Below are 22,765 nucleotides of genomic sequence, written 5' to 3' on the forward strand. Positions count from 1 at the left end.
ATGCTTAAAACACTTCTCCACTGTCTTTCCTCGACAGATACCCATACAAGTGGTCTTTAAGAAAGAGAATTATTTGCTGCACAAAATGAAGTTCATCATTTGTTTAACCCAAAGAAATCCAGTTTAATCAAGTTTTCCTTTATTTCATTAAATCATCCAAAATCACTTCAAGGTTCTCTTTAAAAAGTCATAAGCTGTCTTGCATTTTAACTAAAATTAAGTACTTGAATAGAAAGTAGACTCCTAGAAAATAATACATCTTTTATTACTATTGTCATCACCACATGGCTTGGAAATGGCTATTTCATGCTTCTCTGATTCAGTGAAATTTCTACCATAATAATATTTTAAATTAGAAGTAGAGGAAGTCTTAGTTCTAACAGAGAAATCAAAATAAAATCTGAATCACTGACTTAATAAAAACAATAGCACTTGTTTTATATCCCTTATATTTCAAACTTATTAAGTTGTATTTTAACAGATCCATTCCCCATGACTTTATTAAGGTTTATCTGATGACTTTACTAAGATAATCTACATGCAGGACAAATTTATTTCCCCTGTTATGTTGTTGTTTTCTTTGTGCAATCCTTTACCTATATAATACCACAGCTTATAACAATTTTTTGCCATATAAAACTGACAAATCTAACTTCAAGAATCCTGAGAAACAGAGATGCTATTGTGAAACCGAAATTTTATTTATGTTGAAGTTTAACTATAGAAATCACATAGTGCAGCAAATACTGTGTTCGCTTGTCTGAAGCGTTATGTAACCATCTGATTCAAGAGAGACTGCGTGCCTCAAACTGACTCTGAAATTGTCAGGAAAAGACATCAGTAATTGGCAATATTTCTGTTAAAAATAAAAGAACATAAGCTATTTCTGGATTAGGATAAGAATAATAATATGGTGCCATTAAGTGTCAGAAAAGGATTTGCCTTAAAAAATAAACCAGTGAACAGGCAGGAAGAAAATTGATTGAAGAAAAGTTTTAAGACACGGCAAATGTACAAGGGCATGATTTTGCTGCTGTCTTGCTCAATTCCAGCTTAATCAAGGGAGTTGCGCTAGCATAAAACAGTCAGGAATCTGGCCCACACTTTAGAGCAATTATATTGTTAATATGCTAATACATCATGCATATTAAAAGGTTATAAAATATTGACTTAGATATGCAAGGTCTTATTGTCAATTATAATTAGCTATGAAATTTTATAATGACTAGCAGCAATAATCATAACAATAAGCAGACTGATTGAGGACAAGATGTCTGGAATATTTTGATTTTTTAATTTTAAATGATTTCACGATTGACGTAAAATAATTAATAGCTCAAATGAAATCCCTGCCTTACTGATAGACAAAACATCAAAATGCTTTAAGAAAAATTGTTATTAAACAAGAATTTATTATAGAAGTATTTATATGTCATTATTTTTACAGCTCATATTCCTTTATGGGACTGATTTTCTTAGTGCAATTTAATTACTCTTATGTTTCCTTCACAGATAAAATATTGCTGGATATCCTGGATTTGAATCAGGTTCTAGGAGCTTAGCATCAAACCATTCTTACTTGCATACCTTCAGCAATAAGCAAAAAGATCTCCCTAGCATATCAGTACGTACCTTTTAAAAATCCTTTCCTCTGTTTTTCAGCCAGAAAATACTGTCATTCTTTGCTATCCAGCAACTTTACTAGAAGCTCAAAGCATGCTACTCTGAGTAGAGCCTTTATTTCTAGAAAGAAATGTGCTTAAAGAAGACTGACTAAAACGATATCCAGTTACAAACCTCTATTCTGACCTACTCTCATGCTTCAGCCTTACAGAAAAAACTGGAGATTTTAGATACTCACATTCCCCTTAGAGGTAGATGAATTCAGCTTATCAAACTAGATGAGTACTACACAGTATTTTTAAGATTAATCATATTTTCTTCAGAAATTCTAATTTAAATGTTCAAAGTGCAGATGGCCAATTGTTAGTTGTTCAGTTTAAGAATGCACTCATTATGCTAATAAAATATGTATATTGTCAGTTCAACCATGCCTCCAGTTTCCTCAAAGTAATTAACAAACGTATTTCACATGAATTAGTCAAGTACGTTCTCACTAATGACTCTTGTATTCCTTACTTGAATCTTTATCTGTTTTGTGCCCCAGAAAGCCTTATTCCCTTCTAAAACACCACCCAGTATCCTAACCTTTTGTGTTTTAAGCTTTGAAGAGTGTTCTCAAAACAACATTTTTGCGAAATCAACATTTGCAAATCTAGAACTAAGATGCCTGGCTTTATAATGCCCTGAAACCAGAAATAAAAGAAGTTAGACTGTTCATGCAAATCTCTCTCCTTTTTCTTGCCATAATTATGTTTATTACCTCCTCTGACTTTTTTTTGCACTGAATTACTCAGATGCTTTATTCACAGCTGCCTTACATGCTTTCCTCTGAAATCAGAGGTTGCTAACTTCTATTGAGCATCCCATACCTGAATTTTAATGCTTGCTCATGAACTACTGAGACCATTTTATATAGAGATTGTTTCGTACGCACGCTCCATTCCCATTCATATTTCCTCATAATATGGCCACTCCCATGCTATTATCCATGTGGATCACCTCTCCTGCTATTCTTGAGCTGTGAAAAAAACTAATGGGAAAGCTTGTGATATGTCTGAACGTACTTTCATAGCTGAGAACTGCAAACTAGCTTTTCATGATATATCAGCCCTCCACTGACCAATGGCAAATGCTCTGTGACCCATTAGAATCTATGGAGTTCTGTGTAACCCTGTATTTATGTGTGAAATGAATAAAAACTACTTTACTAAAGTCTGTGTTTCTGTGCAAAAATGATGGATTATCTAGTTTGAGTTCCACTAAGCCAGAGAAAAAAGGGTCAAGCGAACAATGTTAATATTCCTGAGCTTCTCCTGTTTAAACCTCCATAAAGGCTTATTTCCTTCTTTTTCTAAAACTTACTGAAATTTACTCAGCCCTAAATTAGAGGTAAATATATGATGCACCAAAGTAACTCCCTAAAATGTGAGAATTGCTGCTAATAATGCCTATAGTAATTTTTACAATAAAAGGCTAAATAAAATTAAATAAATGAAAGCATGAGCAAAGTTATTCATGGCATTAAAAAGTACACTGTAGTGGAAGGCTTATTCTGAAGAGTAATCATGTCTTTCTTCCTTTTTAATTAGTGTCCTTGTATTTTTTAAAGGAATATACAATATAGATAACTTTAGTAGAGCATGTGCTGGGTGATGATTCAATTATTGTATTTATATTCTTGGTAAACCATAAAGAGTCTTTCTGGCATTATGCCCTTTCCCATTAGGTGATAAAATTGCCTCATACTTCTTCATTTCTAAAGAATGCAGTTGGTATGGGTAATTACCTTTGTCAGATAGAGCCCACAGCTTTGTCCTTGAGTTTCCTATGCTCTATGCCTGGAAAATATTTATTGTGGTCAAATCACCATTCACATTTCAAGATCTTGTCTATATTTTCATCTATTGCTTGACAATTCACGAGAATTTTTATTAGCTGTGGCAATTCTGGTACTTTGCCAAGTACCTGGGGGGGGGGGCTTAGCTAGCTACTGGTATGCTTTTTGTTTGGAAAGTGAAGCTGAATACCAAGAATCATTTGATAAAGCAGTCAATCAAAATGAAAATAATGACTGCTCCATGACTGCACTGCCTGGAGAACAAGGAAAACAAAAATTCCATTAAAACCCTTCATTCAGAGATTGAAAACTTGGCTAAAAGCATTGCTCTAGGCTAAGAGAAATATCCTCTCGCAGGCAGTCCTGCACTGGCTTTGGAATTCCCCACCGGACTGATTTGTTGCATGTCTGTGCATGTGATGCACAGAGTGCGAGAAGAGGGAGAAGTTTTGGAAGAGCCTTCCTGTAATCTGCCACAACAGAGCAAACGGATGCAGACTTCATCTCTGTATTTCCCAGTATGTCTGAAAAGGCTTGAGTCTATACTAATTAGAAAAGAACCTGTCTATGCTTGAATATGCTCATGGTAGTACCTCACAAACGGTAACTGAGATTCAGCCTGAATGCAGTCTGAGGAATCCAGTGCTGCACATGGTCATAAGAAGGCTAGGAAGAAAATATAAACCTTGAGTAGCCCACTCAGTGTTATGTCAGGGGAAAGAAAGTTTGGGGACTTTAAAGGAATCATCATTTAGTTGCCTTTAAAGTATATGAGCCATGGTTTCTGTTATTTGTTGGTGTGTTTTTCACAAATCTCAGAGGCTGCTAACTGGAATATATTCAGAAGTTTTTTCTTGTTGAAATCTACGGTATCATTCAATGAATTTCTACTATGTAATAGACATATTCTTGAGAAAAGAATTACCTCACTTTTTAAAAAGAGAATTCTAGATAAGCATTGCTAATAGTGAATGCATTATAGTATACTTTTTGTTTTCAAAGAATTCATTAGAATCCTGTATCTCAAGCAGATCTCAGCTACAGTTTAGGAGGGATGAGTATGAAAATATCAGGATATTCATATTTAAATTGGAGGAATGTTGTGCAGTTAAATTATGTTACTAATACACTTCTTTCTTGCCTAAGTTAAAACAGTTTCTCTGAGATAAGTCTTTGCTTTGCTTTCAAACTACATTAGTTCTCCATTTATTACTGCTTTTGTTATATCAATCAACCAGCAATGACTGAAGTATAGGGCATTTCCTTAGTATTAATGAGACACACAGTAAGGACGCTAGGGAAATATCTGCAATGTGGCTGTTACAGCCATTAGAAGATGAAAATGGAAATCCATGGAGCTGGAAGCATAAAGAAGACAGAGTTTAATTATTATATGCCTTATACATGTATGATAATCTGATATCTTGAATGATCAGTGATTCTGAACTCCACTCAGAATCTGTGCAAACTGCAGCAAAAATGTTCTAATAAATAAATCATGGCTATTTGGTGTTCTTTCAGTAGCTGAGTAGCATTAACAACACATAACTTGGTAAGTACTGCAAAACCTGTACAAGAAACTGAGAGAATACTGAGGAATTTAGCCCAGCCTGAACTCTGCTCTGCTTCACTGCCCAGAAAAATTGCTAACCAGTTAATGCAAGCAACACAAGCATGTCAATGTGAACAGTAGTTATAGCTATAATTGTAACTTATGCAAATTAAAAAATGTATTTTTGTGTTCAGATCAATGGGATCACGTATGACTGTTAGGATCCTGACTTACCAGATTTTACCGAATGGCAGAAAATTCCATTTCAAAAAAAAGTACCAAAGAACCAAAGATGTGATGAGCCTTTGTACATACAAAAAAGGTGCACCAAAAGAAACATCTGTAAGTTAATCATTCATTCTTACTGCACTGCAATTCAGGCTCTCAGAGAATACTTGCATATGCCCCCAGATTCCTTTTCTGTTCAGGGCATAGCTCCAGAGAGCCAAAACATACGAGCAGCATAATCAGCCCTGACTTACAAAGCAAGGCTACATCCATCCCCGTTCTCTCAAGCATCTAGCCAAAATACAATCCCCAACCTTGGGATACAATTTTAAGCTCACATAAATCTCAACTACATAACAAAACAATGAGAAATTAAAGTCCAGAGTCAGTGACAGAAAACAAAAATCACCTTTTACATCCACAGACCAAAAGGTATGTTCTCAGGGAAGGGTCATTTTGCCAGTGAGCCTGCTTCCGCTAGCCTGTAATCATCTAGATGTTCCTGCTCCTGACTCATTCGGCAGAGTAAACTTGGATGTATGGCAAAGTAGAAAGAAAATTTAAGAATCAATTCATAGGTGCAGTAACTTTAAGTATCCCTCTTGTCATGAGTGTTAATACATATATTTCTTCTCTGAAGCCTAAGCCTGTATTTCAGAGTGATCTTTCAAAGAGGTCAAAGTTCTCTGTAATATTCTCTTCTCTTAAAAATCCATGTGACAGAATTCATCAACATAAAGGAGTCACTACATGACCAGAGAGGAAAAAAGTTGAACAACAAAGAAGCAAAAATTAATTTGACAATGTAAGAAAGAAGTATAAGAAATCATACAATAGAAAAAAATATGCAAAAGGAATGGAGCATTTAAGAGTAGACAGATTTAAGGGTAACAGTTGAGAGGATCAAAGCTGCAGGAGGAATTTATCTACTGGTTTTTCACTAAATTCATGGAAAATGTATCAATAAATCTGAAATACTGAAACCTTCACCTAAATATCACCTGTACCATGTTAATCACTTTCAGTCCAGTCTTTTCACTGATCGCTCTTTGCATTGTTTCATCTTTAGTAACCAAAAAAAAGATTCAGATGGATGAGGTATTTGAAGAATTATCTCTATGCAATGTAGTTACTGTGATTTAAACAGGTGGCATAAAACTGTATGCAACTTGTCTACATATTTTGAGAGCCAGAACATAAAGGCAATACAAAAGTTTCAGCATCTGTCTGAGGGAGAGCCGCTCAAGGCAACTTTTCCTCAGTCTGTCTGGCTAGTTTAACCGCCTGAGAAGAAAGGCTGCAGACAACTAGAAACTCCTTCAGAGAGGCTAGAAGGAGTCTGCTAGTGATGGGAAAGTGAAAGGAGGGAAATGCCACCCTCCAAAATGTCTCACTTTGCACAGGTCTCAGAATATGATGGTAATGTTATTTGTCACCAGTAGCATGAATTTGTTCTGAATTAGAACTAGCCAGACACTTGCCTATGAATAGGAAAAGAAAATGTCCTCCTTCTAAAAAAATACCCCAAACTGGCCTTTTGCCTGTTAAGTACTTACAGAAAGGAGTCACAGTCCCCACTGGCTCATGCTTTTGTGTTTCTACTCCTAGTTTTGCCAGACTAGGTAAAGGGTTGATTGAAAGGGTTAATTTCACATTTTGGGGCACTCAGATTAAAAAGAAGTAGCATGTTTAAAATTATCCACACACGTTCTAAATCTTGTCACTTTCAAAGAGATCAGCCAGTCTGAATCTAAAAATCTTCATCCTCAAGCCAGGTGAAAATGCAGAAGTAGTTATGCTCAATTCAGCCAGAACAATCTTGTCTTGGGAGATTCCCACCTGAGACAGTGGCTGAGGGATGATACAAAAGAATAACTTTGTCACGGTGACAGCAGAAAACTGCCAAAAATTACCTGTGCTTAAAGCACAAATGTAGCTGCAGGTAACTTACCAGCATGAAGTTCTGAAATGTGATTTATGTTTTGGCAAAACTTGGTGTTTATCTGTGAAAGTGTTGATAAATCAGGGTATATTTAGGATCTGCTGTGCTGGGAATCAAGAAGGAAAAAACAGTACCATGGCTTATGATTAGTAAGCAAGGGTAATTGCAATGAAATGGTCTGATCATTGCCCCACAGGAATAGAGGTGAGCCTTGAACTGAACTTGGAAAGTAGCTAGCCTAGGAAGAGAAAATGCTCCTGTACGAATGATGCAGATATTTATTTTTATGGGAGAGATCAGCAGTCCATTAATACTGCTGTCAGTGAAAGCATCGTAATGGCACACTTTGTATTTTCATTCGCTGCTTGTGTCTGCCTCCAACAGATTTCTGTTATTTTATAACAGAGATTTTGCTTATTGCTGTGTTGGAAAAAAATTTAAAATGCCCATTTTACCCTGCTTGACAGTTCTATGAACACATTTAGTTTCTGCATGAGGAGTTTAAAAATAATTTCTCTTAAATAAGCAAAGATAGTAGTGAATGAAATTAAGCTTTTGTTTTATGTACATGTCAAACAATTTTATTAGGAATGCAAAAATAAGCCAAAAAAAAAATATTGGCATTATTATTTTCATAGCCAGTCTGATAAGAGGCAATTTTACAATAGTGATAGATGCAGAGGCTCCCATGAAATCTAACGACAAGGCTGATTTCTTACAAAATTCTTGACTATAATTATGTTTTAAAAATCTGAAGATGCAACAGGCAGACTTGATTCTGATGTGGCTTAGTAAAGTGCACTTCTGTTAACTTTGCTCTGACACATACGTGTAAGGAGATCAAAAAATGAACTGGAGGATTTTCTTGAAAAATTATTCTTTTTATTTTGTTCTTTTTTGACTTTTTGGAAGAAACAAAATGTAAAATTACTTCACTTTACATCTTACTATTCCAATGTCTGAAAACTTTGGATCACAAACTAATAATTCTGCTTTCCATGCCATTGGTAAATCTCATGACCTGACATTCCTCATGTCTTGAGAAAACTGGTACGGAAATTTTGTATCTTTCTCCTTTAAAAACGTCAAAATTATTAACTGGCTTGATATTAACCTGGGTAAAATATGCCCTATGAAACCAGAGCTTACTTTCTTTCCTTATGTAGCTTGATTCCCTGTGTCAGCTTGGCTTTCCTGCAAAAATTAGCAGGAAGTATTCTTGCTAATTTATCAAAGTAGTGTTTGCCTGCAAGATTTCGCAGTACTTAACAGGGCACTGCTGGCACTACTGCACTACTGGCAATGAAATACACAAATTATTAAGGTAGGTCGTAGGAATACAGTTTACAGGGGTTGTAAGTTGAGAGCTTAGTTCATACTCAGACCTATCTTTCTCATTTATGAATGCCATTTCAGTTACCTGTCACAGATTCCTAACATGTTTGGTTTTGAAAACAAGTACCACAGAAAAATATTGGACAACAAAAATGGGCCAAATAAGCATATTTTATCCTCCCATTGATTATGTTTGTAGCCACCATATTATGAAACTGAGCATTAAAAGTTCTGTATCATAATACTATATCCTTTAAAAAAGATACTCTGGGGGAAAAGCAAGCATTAACATCACCCTATTTTCTACATACAAGAATTAGCAGCACTGATCATCAGGCTCTGAAGATGAATATTGTTACAACAATGTGTCAAGTGCGTATGCACGTATGGGAATTATGCATATACGTTGATTGCAGAATAGATACATCAGCAGAAATATTTTCATAGTTTGTGTTTCAGTTAAGATGACGACATAGGATCACAGACCTGTGTTCTGAATCTGTTCTTTTGCTGCAATATATTTATGTCAAATGTATAGTCTAAAGTACAGTGCTAATATTAATAATAAATTATATTGTCATATGTGATCCTGTCAGCAGCGCTTACAATTCCAAATTAATCGAGAATTCTTCTTGATTAAAATCTAGGACCCATATTCCCAGACAGGGTGACACTCCTGGCTCCCAATGACTTAGGTGTACAGATCAGTCATAATAGTTTTGTGGATCTGCACAATCTATGTTCTTGTCTATAGCTGTATATGAATAAGTTTATTCATATGTATCAAATAGGACTACTTTCATGCAACATTACCCATGTGTTTAATCATTTATGGTACTGAAACATAATATCACTCAGCATTAAGAACTTCTGGGTTGAGTCTACTATTCACTTCTACAATAGCAAAGCTTTATTTTTTCCATCTTAATATAACTAGCTAAATATAAGGCTTTGGTTTGTTTTTTTTTTAAACATTTTTTATCATTTACCCTATATACCCTGTACAAATATACTCATGTATTTCTTCAAAACCTATACTACTGTATTCACTGAAAAAAAATGCAGCTTTGAAAACTAAAAGAAATGGAACTTCGGCAGAAATTAAGTTTTCTCTCAAAAACTCCATAATTTAAAAATCCATTGTTTTACTTTTTACTGAATTATATACAGTTTCCACTGCACACGCTGTTAAAATTAATTATAAAACCAACAGAACCAAAAGTCAGTACACACAAATACTTACTAGTTTCAGTAGCTACAATAGTTATGTTGTGCCACATGTTTGTTTCTCTGTCCAGTGGTGTTGCCAAAGTTATTTTCCCATCTTCTGCGTTAATGTTGAACTGTCTCTCAAGGTCAGTATGCCGATCAATGGAAAACCTACAAAAGAGACATCCCTGTGATCTACTTAATGAAGTTGGTGTAATCCATACAATCACAAGACAATTTAGGGAGCCCTCTGAGAGCTGCAGTTTTATAGCCAAATGGATTAAGAAGCTCAATAGCATAATAATTTATAAGGGAAAATGACAAACTGAGACTAAAAAAACTTAATAATTATTGCCCAAGGAGTAATTAGCTGTATACCCAGTGTGAAGGTCATAAAATGCCCTCAGGTTCACTGGGTAACATCTTTGAAAAACGGTGCTGATCAAGAGTTAATTACACAATCCATCACATTTATTAGACAGTTTCTATGGTATTTCACAGTAACTGATGATAATTTCAACAGTAATGTATTAAGCACACAAAAATGGTGGGCTTCATGGTTATTTTAAAAAGGGCTGAATAATATTATTTTACCAATAAATTTCAGATTAATGAAGCATGAACTATTCACCAAGCTTATTATTTGGTTATGGTTCAAGCAGCTCTGTGGGCAGAACGCAGTTAGTGAATCACCATTTTCCCATAAAACACTTCAAACACTGAAGGACTGATTGTTTTAGGAATTGACATCACTGATTTTTAACAAAACAAGTTTCATCTGACAGGTAGTCAGACTTTGCAAATGTGAATGTCCAGGTAAATTGTGCAGCCTAAACAGAGCCAGCTTGACAACAAGAGCGAGCTGCAGTAGATTGCTCCAACGGTGCATTAAGCAGGATGACGATTTAAAGCTCAGAACAGGATCTCCAGGAAAGCTTTGATGTTTGTCCATTTTCACAAAGTTATTTTATTGATGTATCATTTGCAAAAAGAAACTAAATCACAAAGTTAAGCCTTCCAATTTTTTTGACAGGAAAGGTACGAAATGAGAGAGTTTAGTGATAAACTATTGATATGGTTCAACAAAAATTGACTTCAAGGCGTTTTACTGAATCCTAATTGTGGATTTATATAAAAGCCTTTTAAGCCTTTGTGTCTATGTATTACAGAACCTAACAGCACGCACTGACAATTTTTACATCTGTTCTGCATTATATCTAGGCATAATAGGGTGAGTTAGGATACAGTGTCAGACTGGATTACATTATATAGTGGTCAGAAAAGGGACTCAGACTGTCGGTTTCTCATTACATTTCTACTTTTTGCAAATACGCTGTTAAATTCAGTGATAAAAGAAAAAGAGCATATTTTGCTACAGTGACAATGGCACAGTTATCTGAAAATCAGTTATTCCATTCTGTTTTATGCTTTATCATATGCAATTTCCAAAAAAAGTTCTGATTCGGAAGTTCGTTTATATGCTACGATAAACATATTCTGATGAACTCAGACTCATTCTAGCACAACACAATTGATTTTCATAGACATAGCATTAGGATCTGTTTTCAAAGCTTAGGATTATAGCGCTCATCTTTTTTTATTTCAGTGTCAGATATTTTCATGTTTAGAATGAAAGATACATTGCAATTTGATTGCTTGTGCAAGGCATTCAGTAAGATACAATTCACACTCAAAAAATTAGTTCTAAATTATGAAAATTTATCAAAATCTCAAAGTTTAAATGTTTAAAGACTGTATTACTAGAGATCAAGGCTAGCATGATCACACTGGTAAGGTACTTAACAACTAATGGACTTAAGAGTGAAAACCCCTGTTTAACTAGGAAATGGAATTTGTTAGATATTTAAGTTTTCTGTCTTTAAACTCTGAGAAGAACTAGTTTTACTCACTTAAAAATGAGTAGTTTCTTTAAGAAGAGTACCAGAAATAATATGAAGTAAAATTCCTAAAGCTAGGCACATGCATCTATATTTGGACATTTAAGTAAACTGATTTTCTAGTGAGCTCCACATCCTCAGTTCTCAATGGTTTAATGGGAATTGTACTATCCTCAGCATTTCTGAAAATCAGGTCACTTGTGTGGAAGAATAAAGCTGTAGGTGCCTAACTTCAGGCAATAATTTTTGAAAATGCATCTTAACCTTATTTTGATGTCTCCCTAGTTCCAATTAAAGTATTAGAAGTAAAATTCTGGTACTAGAGAAGTTAGTAAAAAATATCTTACAGACTTTCACAGGTTTAAGATTTCACTCAAGAAAATACAAAACAGACAACAATCAAGATAACTTTTTTAAGATGTCATCACTTAAAACTATTTTTTAATTCTTGATGTTTATGTAATGATGCAGAAAGAACTCTGCTGATATCAACCATTTATGAAATTTTTACAGTCCACAAACAAAATAAAATACGCAATGCTTATATGCTATTTAATGTTTAGTTGACCTGGGCTTGACATAAATTCCATTGAGATAAGACACAGTTTTTCCCTAAGGATCAATCCTTTCCTAAACTTCCATTCACAGTCTTCCTGTAGTACATTTTTTGAAGTTGTAAAACCGGGAGCATAACATCTGTGCATTTATTATATTGCATTTCATCTCATCCCAACAGTATTTATTCACAATGCAAAACCAGCATTCAAAATGAGACATTTTTAACATAAGTTACATGCCTTTACAAGACGACAATGAGGTAAAACTCTCTCCTGATTTTAATTTGATAAATATTTGGTACAAAAATAAAAAATAAAATCTGCAGTGTCATAAACCTGGGAAAACTAATAGTACATTTGCAGTTTCCTTTTCATGATAATGATATTGTAACTCTTTTTAATGGGAATGCATTGTCAGATCCATAAGCTATACATAAAACATACATTTCTCTAAAAATGAGAAAAGAATATCTTGGGAAATAATATCTTTGGAAATTGCCATAAACCCAACACAGGTTATTGGGAAGTTTTGGTTAGTTTATGGGTCTGCTATGGCAATTATAGGAACAACCCCATAGTGGTTTAACAGAAGACTTAAAATTATTCTCAGTCCTGCTCCTGTACGATTGCTATTGCTGTTATGACTTATTTTGATCTATTCTTTATTTGCATCAATGTAAATAAGAACAGAAATCCTTTTTTGCTGCACCTGCTGAGATTTGAATCACAGTACTGATACCTCATCAGTGGTAAATCACCACTGTTTATTAATACCAGGCAGACCGGACATGCTACTTAGTGACAGATAAACAGCTGTACCATTAGGGAGGCAGAAAATAGCGTATCTAGGTTTTTAAGGCCTGCTGTGAATTAAGAAAATGATCAACTGCTGCCAAAGATGAAATCTCTGTCGATGTGAATGGGGAAAACCTGCCACAGTGAAGCTTATCTCTCCACAGAGAAAGGCACTGAAGGGCAGTGATTTATAGGAGGGCAGATACATTATAGGAAGAAAGATTATTACTTATGCTTTTTTTCTGTGCACTTGGATCATACTTTATCCAAGATAATTTACTGCAGGTAAATAGACCATGGTTATAAAATAACAACAGAAACATGAAATAAGTACTACTGGAATCAATACATTTGTATGCTAATAGATAATTATACTATAAGACAGAATGTACCACCCTTACTAAATAAACTACAGTAAAGATTTACAACTAGCTTAGCTGAATTCACTGGGTCCCTTTCCCAAGAGAGATGCATGTGGTCTAGCTGTGGTAAGATGTGAGCCACTGATGCGTGTTTCTGAAATGACTAGGCTAGAATAAGACAAACTACTGATCATGTTTACAATTATTAGCCAAATTTGTGAATCCTTTTCACCATCAGGCTTAAAAGTGAGCCAGGCCCTTAAGCAACACGCACAGCAGAATATCAAATAAAGATAAGAGAAATTTTGCTGTTTATTTTAAAAATACTGGGTTATGAAAAATATGATATAGTTTGACTAACCTAACAGCTGATATGAAGAGATAGTTCATATCCATTGCAGAAACACATAATGAAAGCATAATTCAACTGAATATCACATTATCACTTAGCCATTCAAAGATGCCTTTCCTTATCCACAATTAGGGCTCAACAACAAGAATGAGAAAAGTCCCATACAACATATGCATCCTTCAGTCCCATCCATCTAAAGGTGCCTAAATTTCTTTGGCTGATACAGAGATTTCAGACTAATAACCACTGCCAAAACTCTGCATTTGACACAAGACATTGCTAAATAACCCTCTTCAGGTAGTTCCATAAGGTGGGCACATTCAGAGCCAGGCAGGTAACCCATCTATACACCTGCTTGTAAATCTACAATAGGCTTCATACCTTTTAGATCAAGTGATGGAAAGATCAGAGAACATGTTTCATCTCTTCTAAGCAAGCATAAAAAACAAAGGACTGTTGTACTGGGTAGAAATGAGGTTAAACTTTTTTTTTTTTTTTAAAGAAAACATAGGAGAAGTTTCTTCCCAGGCTGTTTTCTATAATAATTTTTCTAAATTCTTTCATGTTTTGTCTCATGACTCAATTATCAGACTATTTCCATGTTCAGAGATATCCAAGTTTTATTTCATTTATGGTATTGCAATACTCTGAGTTTACTGAGTCTTTGTGTATTAGACTAATGTGCAGCAGATGTGGTATTGGTAGCACATAAGGTGATTCATATTTTCATTTGTGTTGCTAGGGTTTTTATAACACATGTACACAAAAGTTCTGTCTAACAAAAATATTGATAGAACAGAAAAATATAACTTCCTTGATATGCAATTGGTTGTTGTCTCCTAAAATTCTGTTTTAAAGAAAAGAATACATTAAAAAATGGCCAGGCAGTATTAAAACAGTCCCTTATTTTTAGAGCAGAATGTTTTAATTCTGTTTTTCAAATTTCTAACTTACATTTAATATTTTTGAAAGTGTATCATAGAACATATACATAAAATTTACATCATCTACATGACACAATAACAGAATAAACACTTGAAATGCACAATCAAAATGAAACATTCTAATCCAACAAAACAATGCTTCCACATATTTATGTTAGAACCTGCCATGTTCCAATTTTGTTCTGAATTGGAAAGAAAGTAACTGCATTTCTGCTCCGTACTTATCTCTGATGAATATTTTTGCTCCCGTAATAGTAGAATCACTAACTTGAAATCTCCTTTTTTTGCCTTAAAATATTTTTCATACAAAAAAGGAAAAAAAGGAATTTGGACTTTCCAGAGCTATCCCGGATAAAGGCAAATTAATCAGGTAAGCAAACAAGAAAAAAAAAGGTTGCATAGAAAATTGAGCTCTGTATATTCCTTAATTAGCTATCAAGCCAATACTGTAGAAAAATTAAATCTTATAAAGTACTGCATGTAATATTTTTGAAGAAGATACAAATCACACTAATTAATTATCTTTTTGTTTAAATGTAATGAATTTTGGACAATTCTGTTGCATGTGTATCAATTGTTTCTTTATGACTTGCTAAGTAGTAACATTCTAATTCAGTTTGCACATATAAAATATTTTTGCTTTTAAAAGTTTGAAAGTATCTTGATCTATAAAATGATAAAAAAATGGAAATGAAGTAAATATTTTACTCAGTTCAATTTTTCGGGCTTGGACAGAATAAAGAGGCTCAATTTTAGGACATAGATAGGCTTGTAGCTGGTCTAACTTATTAGGAGTTTGGAGCAGGACTAGAAAAGAATTCCAGGGAAACAGAACGAGACTGGAAAAATAGCCAAGGTAAAACTGAACGAGAGTTGAAGCCAGGCTGGGATGAGGAACAAAGGGGACACAATCAAGAGGCAGAGGAGCACAGGACCAAGCCAAGAGCAAAGCAGATCAGGGTAGAGGAAAGGAACTAAGGTTAAATTGAAAGAGAAATCACTATTGAGCTGGAATAAAGGGAAGAAAGCAAACTTGCTGCCACCATGGCTGGTTTCACACACCTTTCAGAAGACCCTCTCTTTGTAGCGGCAGTGCAAGCCCTTTTTGACAGATGTCAGTAGACAGCAGTAATAAAATTAGGGGTGGAGCCACTGCTTAAACTGTGATAGATCAAACTCTCCATTCTCTATTATTTTTTTCCTGTTTACGTAACATTTTTCTAACCTGGGTAACTAGCCTCATTTATTTCCTATTTCGATGATCAGATTACCATCCTTGATCATCCTGAGAGCTTCTTTGGTAAGAAAATAAATTCGGTGCCCATTAACACTGTCTGGGTTGTGCGCTGCAGTAGAAAACATATTAATCAATTAACTTTTATAGAAATCTGTGATAGTTAATGCTAGTTTAGCTAGTTTTGAAAGGATGATTTAGGAATGACAGACTCCAACATACTCTCCAACGTCTTCATACACAAGTTCTAATACATCCAAACATGTTGGAGACTCTGAATTTCTAATTCTGAAAATACTAAAATATGACATGCAACATGTAGGCCCCTTAAATAAAGGTTTAAACTTTGGCTCTGCGACAAACCTGATGTAAATAACAATGATCAGAAAATGGCCTTAAGTGATAGATTATGACAATTAGCATCATGCTTACAATGCCGAAGACTGCTTGTGTAGCCTAAATTCCCTAAGGCAGTAATGTACAGTCATGATTATTATTAAATAGACTCTTTCTCCAAATATACCTTTACTATGAATTTGACGTTTTGGTGTTTGTTTTCATAATGCTTTTAGCAGGCAGTACTATACATAGCAAAATGTGTTTTGGGAACACTTGCATCATACCATACTAACCATTATAAAGAGGGAGGGGAAGATGTGTGCTCATCAAAATGAGATAGAAAACACTGATCTGATGAAACTGGAATAACAGATTTTGTTCAAGTTAGATCAAAAATGGAAAATACTCTAAATCGAAGATGCAAAAGTCATATGGGCATAATAATCTCTGACTTTCTATCTTTAAACCAGGAATGGGTTTAGCCAAAGGAATACAAAATATGTTTCAACAACCTTACAACTACATGGAACAAACTCAGTACTGTTAGTGCAGACACTAGTGGACTATTTAAAATAACTGCAGAGATACACACCGATGATTCAACCCCATCTGACCTCGTACACCCTATTTCTTATTTTCATTGCATTCCTACTGTTTCATAAGACTACTCATGTGGCAAGGAGCATTTGTGATTTTGAAAATGATCTGAACTGATAAATCTAGCATCATAAAACAAATCCTATACAAGTATTTTCATAGAAATAAAACGGCATGAGAACAGTGCCATACAATGTATAGGAAAATATACTTAGTATTCTGCCAGTAGTTTTTTCAAAGAGAACTTTAAAGCAGCACTACCTTATAGGACTGGAAGACACGTCAGGGTCATGGGCAGTCACCTGACCAATCACGGAGTTAATAGCAGCATTTTCATGCACTTCCAGGAGGTAAGTAGGTGATGAAAAGACTGGTGGCTCATCAGCATCCTCTACTACAATTTTTACTGTTGCTGTATCCTTGAATGGTCCTCCACTGATGAAGCGAGGATCAATATGAACGTTGGCTGCTTCTACCTTCAGAGTATAGGATTTTTTGGTCTCAAAGTCCAGTGGCTGTTAAAAATGACAAAGATAAATGTCTTTTACTAACGGCCACAAAGAAAGAACAAGTGAATATAATGCTGATGGATGAAAGTTATGGGCATTTAAGCATACTCAGTGAGTTTTAATGCAATCACTTCCCACTCCCAGAAATCCAACCTGCAAATTTTCTAGGTATATATTGATATCTGTTTATTAACCAGCCTCAGAGAAAACAAGACTTTCTTTTCTTGCTTTTCACAAGAAATTTGCCAAAATATTCTCTCTCATGAATTTATACCATTACAATTACATATCAGGTAAATACTACAAATTTGTTGGTGATTACATGACTTGCATACTAATCATGCACTTAATCAATGCTTTGTTAGTTGGAGATAAGGAAAAAAATTATACTAGCTCCACAAAGAATAAATATTTTATTACTTCCAGAACAATGTGAGAAATGCAAAGAACTGGCAATTATCATTTGTTGGACATGAGAGGCATTACGTGGAAAAATAGAGAGCTAATCATGTAAGAAAGTACTTCAATATTATTGCACTTCAGGGAACTCTGCATTTCTGTTTATAGGGGTAAATGAGGTAGACATCTCTCAGGAATTTCTTAAAACTGTAACAATTCCTATTTCTGTATCTTATTTTTTTATCAGAGAGAGAAACACGAAACCGATTACTTTATTCTATCAACATACCTGCCATGTCACCATTGATTTTACTATTTTACAGTTCCATATTAAAACATAAAAGATGAAAACACAGTGGATTTAAAGGAATTAAATACCAAATAAAAACCAAATCTGTGACACTTTTGAATATTAGAATTTTTCATTATAGGAGATTCAAGTTTTTATGTCTTGAAGCACATCAGTATATTCACTATATAATTCTCTTGTGTCTCACAATGATTCAAATTTCAAAGATGCAAATTGCCAGGCATTGGAAAGATATTAAGATTTGCATTACAATGTCCTAGGGATAAAAAGAAAAGGACATAGAAACTCTGAATCTGCAATGCAAATACCAGCAAGAGCACAAATAGGAACCTTCAGGAAGTCTGTCAAAGCCTTCAATATGTATACTTTCAAATTTTGTTGATTTTTTTCAGGTATGAATCAAGCTCTAATGGGATTTGCTCTTTCTCACAAATTCTAGTAAACACGAGAAAACCTTGCTTCTTTAGCAGCTCTTAAATTAGTAAGCTTTTGTCATTATCAATGGTGATTTATAAATCAACATATTCACAATTTGCCAATCATAGCTCCTGTATCATTTTTTCAATTGCTGTTCATAAATGTCATTGCTTTACAGAAATGACAGCACCCTAACAGATTAAGTCATGCTTAATCAGAATATCATATTGAAAATTTACTCTCATTGTCTAAACCCCATGAATTTATGCTGGAGAAAATCTGTTGGTGAACAGTACCCTCCATACATCATCTACTGTAGTAGAACCAAAAGGATTATTGCTGTCAAAATGAATATATGAAACATTATGTTAGAGACTCAGTTATGAAATAAAGCCAAGGGAACTAGGGCAAAAGGCTAATTGCCTTAGTTTACAGAAGAGGCCACAGCATACAATAAATAACCGTAAGGAAGATCAGGGATGTATATCATAATTTTCTCTTTAGGAAAACAGATCTAAATTTAGATAAATATACATCATTTTATTATATATCTACAGTGCTGACCTACTCACTGAGAAACAGAAAATATAAACTTTTGACTGGTACTCTGCCTGACCTCTTTAATTACAGGTACAAGTTAAATATTAATTACCTGGACTCATTGAATTCTTCTTTTTTCACTGGGATGTCGTGTTTTGGGTTTTGGTTTTGGGGGGGGTTGTTTGTTTTTTTTTTAAACGAAGATTCATTTAGAGTCCTCTATGCTACGTATTTAAAACCCTCTACATCAGTGTTATAAAGTTATATTGATATCCGTTTTTAGAACACAGCATGAGAATTGGCTCTCTTCTCCTTCCCCAGAATATAAGGAAAATTAAATCTGTAATTAATGTTTCATTGAGTTTACTAGCCAAGTTTTGTTCTAGGTATGCTGTCTCTCCCCATATTTCTGTATATAATTGGGTGGTCCTTCTGTTGTGTATATGCAAACACCTCATCTTGCATACATCAAGACTGTACAAGCATAGAAAAGGTAACAGAGTTGTAGCCTTCATTAGGGCCCAAATTTGGCACTTCTCATGTGACACAATGCTGATCTCCTTGATAAGGTTCACTGAAATCATTATTCATTGAGCAAAGAGAGTTCAACATCAGAAAAGGTGAAAGACTAAGCCTGTTACAAATCAGGTAATTTAAATAATATGCTATGATATTTTTTTCCTCTGAACAGTATTTGACCAGCTATACAGCAAACCAAAGAACAGAGAAAAGGTATTTGATGAATACTCAGCCAAGATTTTATGGAGGTTTACATCACCAACAAAACAGATTCTAATCTACTCTTCTCCTTTGGAACCAAGGAAGCAAAACCTGTACGATTTGACCACATGGAAGCCCAGATAGATTAACACATTCCCAGCACCAAAAATACTCCCATGGATGTCTCCCCAGTTGTCACCTAAATGGCAGTTTTGAGAGACACGGCTAATACATCCCTTTTTTATCACTTCACTGGCTTGACACCTCATCCATAGATAAAAGAATCCTTGGAAATCTGGCATCTTCTCACAGAGTACAGTCTGGCTGGGTAGTTGTATGTACAATAAACATTTTTTTTTTTAACAGAGATATCATTTACCTTTCTCACTCTAATAATGCCGTCCTGAGTTTGGGCATCTGTAGTAATTTCAAATATATCCATTCCATCTCCTTCAATAATATCATAGGATGATTTAGCATTTTCTCCAATATCCAGGTCGTTTGCTTTCACCCTTCCTATTGGTTCACCAAGAGCAACATCTTCCATTACTGAGAAGTGATACAGACCTTACAAATAAGAGGAAAAGACTAAACATTACACCTGATTCCAGTATCACTTGTGTGCTCTTCATTTGTTTATACTTCCCTAATGCAAACTCTTGAGATGTGCAACCAATACAAACCACATTTTCATAAGTTATTTACTGAAAGCAGCAAAATGTGTTCCTTCTATAGGAATATTCAGTTTACTGTATGTGAATGTTCTTTTCATTACAGTAGTATCCTGCTTCTTCCTTGCAGGGATGCTTAGCAATGGCAAACATAAATATTAAGCTACTTTCAGCACTGAAAGTATGCAACATTCTCTACTGCAGACACTGTTGAACTTACCGTTTTATTTACAGACATGTAGTTAGAATTCAACTATGAAACTCTGGCTTTTACTCTGTGGAAAACTGGTTTAATATTTTAAGGATGCCTTATACAATTTCAGATCTTTACTACTTTTTGACCCTTTTAATTTGATTTGGTTTTGTTTGTTTAACCCCTTCCACTTTCCTTTTGTGGCAAGAAACTAATTAAGAAACATTCAGAGAAACTCCCAAAAATTATGTTTTAAAGGAAACAATAACTTTTCATAGCAATCATTGCTGTATTTACTATTTGGTTGTAGGACTAGACTAAAATCCACTAGAAAGTGCTATTCAAATTCTCAGCATTTTTATTTTTTGTATTACTTTCTTTGAACCCTCTGACCTAAGAAGTGTCAAAAATCTATTTAGAACTTGTAATATATTATTTTAGGTAAGCATTTTATTAAGAGAAAGCTCAAAATACCCATTTTTCTGTTATATCTCCCAGTTCTTAACATTACTCTGAAAAACAGAAGACACATGCATGCTTTACATCAAAAATTCTTTATGGAGTGCCTATTTTTTTACCTCTTGGTAATTTACACTTATTGAAGCTACAGTTAATATGCGATCTAATCAACTGCAGCGCTACTTAGTAGTTAAAATAGTCAAAGGAAATTCAAGGTTATCAGATGAGACCATTAAAATAGTTTTTGACAAAAGGTTCTGGACTTGTTCTTTTCTGTCCTCACAGTTGTTCTAAGACAACATGCGGTTTTTGACGTTATGTGCAGCTAGTAGTTTTCTAAAACCAAAATCTTCTGGAGTTGTTGCTTTGCCTGTTTGTAGGCTGATTGCAGTAGCAACAGTTGAAAGTAGGAAGGAAACTGTGAGGAATTCACAAATACATATATTAGCTATACAGATAGTCTGTCCCAAAGTGAAATATTCTTTTTCTTTAATGTTTCTAGGCTAAATTATTAGAGATAATTTGGAGATCATCGAGATTCCTCAAGAATATTCATAATGGCTCACAAACAGTGAGCAGCCAAAGCAATCAAGTGCCTCAGGAGACTAAATTATGTGTACATAATTTATACTGCTGTCCACACTTTGTGGTTTGAATCTCCAGACACAGTTGATTGCATTTTTAAGTTGGTGTTTTTCTCTCAGATTTATTAAGATAGTTTACAAAATATTGTAAAAAAAAAATTATTATGATGCAGCTGACTCTGTTACACAAATTGCTCACAAGAATTATGAATTGTCCTGTCAAGATGTCATAGTGCAGAGCTGACCAAAAATCCACATTATGCATCTTTGAAAACCCTTGGTTGTTACAGAAGTGCACAGTTCTTCTCAGTACAATCCTATGGTAAACTGCCAGGTTAAAAACTTCTGTGACTTATCAAATGCCTCTAAAACTATTTCAAAGAGATCACAGAAGTAGTGAAAGTTCATCTTTTTCATGTCTAAAACCCAGGAGGCTAACACTCTTTGAAATCAAAGCATAAATATACATTTTTGTCCTGCCTGGAAACAATAAACCGATAAAACACACTGCTTCCGAGTTCATTACAATTTATTGTGAAAGCAGCATGTATTACCTCTTATGAATTTCTATTTCATTCTGGTTAGGCTCTGTTGTAAGTTTGATCCCTTCTTATTTTCCTTTCCAGGCAAATGCAAACCGTGCTTCAACGGTGTAAAAAAATGTTAAAGACTTGATCAGCTCTTGTATAAGGCCAGAGTCAGGACTAATCTGTAATGCTAGGCAGCATGCTATGAATACTTCATTTTAAAAGGCAGAATTTGTAATAACATCGGTTACAATATTTACTATGGAAGTAACTCTACCCCAGCTGAAACCAGGACACTCATCCTCATTAAATGCAATATATACATAATACAAAGTTATAGTACATGCATTTTTTTTCTAATGAAGTTGCATAACGGTCAGTGTTATAACAAGGTGGTTACTCCTAGATGGTAGCTTGAATTCTGCACTGGAATGCACTAGCTATAACAGCTTCAAAGACAGCAACTCACTTTTTGTTGAAGGAAAACTAATCTACGTTTTCCATAAGAAAATATATTTCAGGGATCTGTGATGCAGTCTTCCTCATGCTACCCAGTCAACGTGTCACTGTATCCAAACTACAGAAGAATAGATATGAGTAAACTGCACAGGGAAAGTACAGTTTCGTCTCCA

The 22,765-nt window shown here is 34.5% G+C and overlaps 1 protein-coding gene across 1 annotated transcript in view; it reads right to left on the reverse strand.

The window, feature by feature from the left end:
- The window catches only part of CDH8 (cadherin 8, type 2), a 151,961-nt gene that overhangs the window by 41,284 nt on the left and 87,912 nt on the right, over window positions 1–22,765 (reverse strand). The window contains exons 6-8 of the mRNA XM_009320251.1: window positions 20,079–20,266; window positions 17,066–17,319; window positions 9,761–9,897 (exon numbers count right to left, since the gene is read on the reverse strand). Coding sequence (XP_009318526.1) covers window positions 9,761–9,897; window positions 17,066–17,319; window positions 20,079–20,266 — 579 coding nt within the window. The remainder of the gene's footprint in view (window positions 1–9,760; window positions 9,898–17,065; window positions 17,320–20,078; window positions 20,267–22,765) is intronic.

Source organism: Pygoscelis adeliae, unplaced genomic scaffold (genome assembly GCF_000699105.1).
Source record: "Pygoscelis adeliae isolate BGI_AS28 unplaced genomic scaffold, ASM69910v1 Scaffold62, whole genome shotgun sequence".
Classification (NCBI taxonomy): domain Eukaryota; kingdom Metazoa; phylum Chordata; class Aves; order Sphenisciformes; family Spheniscidae; genus Pygoscelis; species Pygoscelis adeliae.